Source organism: Fukomys damarensis, unplaced genomic scaffold, assembly GCF_012274545.1.
Source record: "Fukomys damarensis isolate Sample0158 unplaced genomic scaffold, DMR_v1.0_HiC HiC_scaffold_32, whole genome shotgun sequence".
In the NCBI taxonomy this organism is placed as follows: domain Eukaryota; kingdom Metazoa; phylum Chordata; class Mammalia; order Rodentia; family Bathyergidae; genus Fukomys; species Fukomys damarensis.
This window is the reverse complement of record NW_022900944.1, coordinates 43,874,158-43,879,426: the sequence shown is the minus strand read 5'-3', so window position 1 is coordinate 43,879,426 and position 5,269 is coordinate 43,874,158. Positions and strand designations below refer to the sequence as shown.

At 41.0% G+C, this 5,269-nt stretch overlaps 1 protein-coding gene across 1 annotated transcript in view; it reads right to left on the bottom strand.

The window, feature by feature from the left end:
* Window positions 1-273: 273 nt before the first annotated feature.
* Window positions 274-5,269, bottom strand: part of LOC117283910 (1-phosphatidylinositol 4,5-bisphosphate phosphodiesterase gamma-2-like) — a 13,184-nt gene continuing 8,188 nt past the window's right edge. Inside the window, exons 3-4 of the mRNA XM_033757909.1 lie at window positions 1,363-1,547; window positions 274-621 (exon numbers count right to left, since the gene is read on the bottom strand). Of these exons, the coding sequence (XP_033613800.1) occupies window positions 579-621; window positions 1,363-1,547 (228 nt within the window). The 3' untranslated portion in view covers window positions 274-578. The remainder of the gene's footprint in view (window positions 622-1,362; window positions 1,548-5,269) is intronic.

Here is a 5,269-nt window from a genome sequence, read left to right as displayed (position 1 = left end):
GTGCAGGGGGTCAATTCAGCCAGCCAATGGTAGCTAATGCTCACTGAATTGAGCCCATTGACTGGGCGCATCTCCTCTTTGGGCCCTTGTGGAATCCAAAGGCCTTAATTTTGGAATCATTTGCCTTTTAGTTAAAATCTTTTTCAGAATTTAATGTATTAGTTCCTATATTCCCAGCTCATCTTCTATAGAAGTCTATTACCTGGGCCATTAGCTGAATCTTGTTAGCCAGAAAAAAAAGTCCTATTCAGCATATAGGACATGTGTAAAAGGCTTAACTGATAGAGAATTCTGTTGTTTTTATTCAATGATGTTTGGAACATGAGAGGCCAAACACGAGGAACACATTTTTGGGGTCCTCTATGAAGAATATAAGTTAAGAAATTGTCCCAGGTACAAATATTAACAGGAAGTTAACCCAACTTGTGCCCTTTGGGGCATCTTCACGGATGTCATCTTGATGGCAGACTTGGAGAGGGTGATGTCACACAGTAGCCTCTTACAGGGGACTGAACAGAGCACAGTCCTCTGTGTAACACACACGCACACACCACACCCTTATATGTGTACACTGGCTTCTAAGAGTAGAACTTGCTGTTGCTGACTCTCTTCTCTCGCAACCTGAAATGAAACAGACTTCACCATCACCAGCAGGGCAGACGATACAGACTCTGCAGAACCCTGGAACATTTGGGGTCATTTGTGCCTGGGTGGCATGGGGCTGAGGGTCAGAGGAGGTGCTCTGAGCTCCTACAAGACACTGCAACTGAGAGAGGTTCAACCATCTTGTTGCTAAAAAGAGGGAGCAGCGGCACAGTGAAAATACTGTGAGGAAGAGCTGCCCTTGGAGGCTGCTGTTAGCATCTGCACCCAGATAATGCTTGGATGCTTGGTTGCTCCCTAGCATACTGTGTGAGGTATCCATGGATGCCCTTCTAGCCCGTCACCTGACTTGGCACAGCCAGGAGCCTCCCTCGTTCAGGGGGATCTCCCTGCTCTCCATTCTCCTGCTACCAGCCTAGTGCATTCTTAGGAACTCAAGTAGGATTCCTTAAAAATCAATGGTCATTGGACTGTGATGTAGCAGTGGTAGAGCATTTGCCTAGCATCCATGAGGCCCTGGGTTCCATCCCCAGCACAATAACAAAAAAATGATCTATTTTCACTGTTACATTGAAATGGCCTATAGAGGAGAGTTCTGTTTAGGGAGTAGAAGGTGCTTGTGGTGATAAGTTTGTTTATAGAGCAGAGAGAAGAACCATAATCAAAGGTACAGAAGAATTTCTAAAGAAAGTATGGGTAGGCTGGGGCTTCCTAAAGTTTTGCCCTATGACCAGCAGCAAGTGAGAGTGGCTAGCCTACCTTCGGTTGCACTTCTCCTGGTACAGCTGAAGCTGGTTCTCATTGACGTTGAACTCTTTGACCAGGGCATCCCGGTTGGCACTGCGCAAGTTCTGATGTGTGTCATACAGAAATAGCTGATTGTTTAGCTCTTCTTGCCGTCTCCGCAGCTGGCGACAGGAGGAGTAGAGTTCTTCCTCGCTCTCCTGGAGAGTAGGGGAGAGAATAACCATGTGGTGCTATCTTCCATACCAGCCCACGGGACGCAGTGTCCCACACGTGTGCCCAAAGGGAGCAGAGGGCAGAGGTTTAGCAAATGGGATTATCCTAGAAGAATCCAAGGCCTCTATTAGCTCAAGATAAAATTCAAGTATTGTATTAGAAGCTGGCCATTTATAAAGTCCTTGGTCTTAACCATGTTGCTTTTATCTCAAAGCACTGAAATAATACAGTGAATGTTTGGCAGTCCAGTCTAGTTTTCCTTGATCTGAAAACTACAAAGGTAGCCAACAATCTGTGTGCATGAGGATGGGTGCAGGACAGTCTGAGGACAGGCAGGAAGCAGCTAACTTTAGACCTTATGAGAGCTTTAAAAGTCAGAGTAACAGGCTACAACAAATGTGGAAAACACTGCTAAGGGAAAGACTAATCTTTAAAGATCACATATATACATTGCTAAAACAGATTCATAGAAAGATTAATAGTTACCAGGGGAAAGAGAGGGTGTGACAATGAATAAGCACAAGGTTTCTCTCCAAAGTGATGAAAATGTCCCAAAATTGAGTGTGATGATGGCTTATGTAAGTAGCTGGAAATGACTTGCTACTTTTTTCTTCAGCTGAACATCTGTGTCCATAAGTGATACTGAACTGTGGCTGTGTAGAGTAGGTGGAGAGCTAGGATTTCTACCATTCTCTGGTTTTGGTATGAAAATTACAAGGCTTCGAGACAATTGCAGAATCTCCATTTTTCTAGTAATATCAGTGGAATTAAATCAGAATTATATTCTTGAAATTCTAATAGAACTCAGCTAGAAAAACTATCTAGATCTGATACTTGTTTTATCTAATAGGGGTTTTTCACCCTTCCAGTGACTTCTGTAGGACTCTGCCTCCCACTTTTGCGTTTTTTTTCTCAGAACAATTTTGGCCCATTTACATGCTTTAAGGCAATCATCCCGATGTGTAGTTTACTATCTGGGGTTCAGTCTCCTGTCCAAACTTTATTCTTGGGTGCTTTTGCTTAGGTGGTTTTGTATTTTAATAGACAAAGGGTTGCTTGATGGGTCTTTTTTATTAACTATGACATTTTTTGTATAATTTTTTATTTGTGTTTCATTTAATTGGCTTTTACCTCTGGTTTTACTGTTGGTATTTGAAAAGTTCTTATTGTGAATACTCAGTGTGTAAGTCCTTAGTATGTACGTTCTTGCAGGTCTTAAGGCAAGCACTTTTTAAATACATGCAAACCTGAGAGAGATTGTAGATTTAATTGCAGATCATTAAAAAGAGCAGGTATCATAAAGTTTTTAGTTTCCCAGTGCATATAAAAGTTATATATATTTATACTATGCTGGAGTTTATTGGGTATGCAGTAGCATTATGTCCAAAATCAGTGTACAGACCTTCATTTAAAATACTTCATTTAAATACTAATAGTCACTTGAGCCTTCAGAAAACCATAATCTTTCTGGTACTGGAAGTCTTGATGGATTCTGGCTGATCAGGGTGGTGTCTGTTGAAGGTTGAGAACAGTGAATGCTGTCAAGAAGGATTGTAATTTACTTTACCTTGATTCAGCAGAAGAATCACTATCTATGGTAGCTGTAGTCTTACCAAATCTATTTCTTAAATAATAAGACTTGAAGGTTAAAATGGCTCCTTGATCCATGGGCCACAGAATGGACGTTGCATTAGCAGGTGTGAAAACAACAGTAATCTTTGCTCATCTGTACTAGAGCCTCTGGGTGACCAGGTGCATTGTTCCCTGATGGAGACAGTTTCTTTCCTTAAACCTCCTGAGCCAATCTCCACCAGCTTCACACTCTTCCGCTGCAGCTTCCTCACCTCTCAGCCTCACCGCGCTGCTGAAGGTCAGGGCCTTGCTCCAGATGAGGCCTTGGCATAGGGAGGTGGTCTGGTCCGTCCAGCCCACTGGAACTGGCTCCATACCAGCAGTAAGGCTGTTTCCTTGTCATTCATGTGTTCCCTGGGGGAATACTCGATTTCCTCCCAAAACCATTCCTTAGAGGCCTAAGTTTCAGCCTGACGCAGGTCTCCACATGCCTTCCTTGCAAATCTGAATCCCGTCTAGTTCGGACTTTAGACGGAGATGTGTGGCTGTTTCACTGGAACACTGAGAGGACACTGTGGCATTGTTATTTGTATCTCCAGACATAGGCCAAGGAAAAGCAGGAGGACCGGACAAGGGACCAGTCGGTGTGGCCCTGGGAACACACGCAGTGCTCGCCAGCTACATGGGTGCAGTCTGCAGTGCCAAAACAATTACAATAGTAATGTGAAAGAGTACAGATCGTCCTAACAGATACAGCAGTAATAGAAATGTTTGAAATGTTGTCAGGATTATCAAAATGTGACAAAGTGAGTACACGAGGTAGGGACAAAGGGCACCAGACATTTGCTCAATATAGGGATGCCTCACACCTTCAGTGGGTTACAATAAAGCTGTATCTGTGAAGTGAAACAAAATGAAGTGTGTCTGTACAGTTACGGTGTGAATGTTTTCCAACTTCCTGAGTCGTGTACTTGTATAGGAAGTTTTTATGTAGGAAATTCTTTTCAAATAGTGAGGATTTTCACCAACTTTTTTATCTTTCTAGGGGATGGGGGTTTAAGCTCAGAGGAGGTGTGCCTGCCTCTCATGGGCAAGGTCCTGAGTTCGATCCCCAGTACCAGGGAGGAAAAATTCATCAGGGGCTATGTAGCCATAGAATGACTTATGAAGTCATTTTTTTAAATGTAGCAAAATTTTCTTTCTGACCTACTATGCAACCAAGTTCATAAAATTCCCAAGACAAAGAAGAAAACAATATCCCATTTTTATGATGTTAAGTTGTATATATCTTACATCAAATGAAAATCTCCTGTCCGTGGTGATTTTTTTTCTATACTAGATCATTCAAATTCTGAAAGATTTTTCATTATCTAGTTGGCTTTGTAGAAACATTTACATATTTTGGTTCTGTGCTGTATATCCTGATGACTCCTATGCTCCCTGGCAAACCAAGCATTTTTATCATTACATATTCTGAATGCTCTTTAGTTCTGTTGATAGTAACTTTTCCTCCCAAATTTTCCCAGTAACTCTTCTATCTATTCCTGTTTCTTTGCTGTTTTGTTTTGTATTTATTTGTCTGGACTTTTTGCTTATCTTTATAATTTGCTTTTAGGCTTGCTTCTATAAACATTACATAGGTAGATTTCACTAGTAAGAATTCAGCCCATTTAACAAATCAATTATAACTTTTTATCCATGTCGTTTTGATTACCACACATTTACTTTACATTTATTTCTTCTTTCAGTCTTTTCCTTATTTTTATTTCTTGGTCAAGTTTCTCTTTCTCTCTTTTTCTTCTTGTTGCTCCTTTGTTTCTCAATTTTCTCAGGGAATGGTCCTTAGTTTTTCAACAGTCCTAACTAAAATTGTATTTTTTACATCAAACATCTTAGAATGAATCTGCCATCCGCAGGACATTTTACTGTATTTACCTGAATCCTCAGTCATCAAAGTTGAAATCCTCTAGTACACTTTTACCTGGTCTTAGAACACCTTACTTTTGCTGATTTTTTTAGCTTCTGATTATGGAATTTGTCTTTAGAATGTATTATGTAACCATACTGCAAAACTAGTTATTCCCGATTTCCCCCTTCCCTAGGAAAAAGCTTTTTCTTCTGAATAAAATACCAC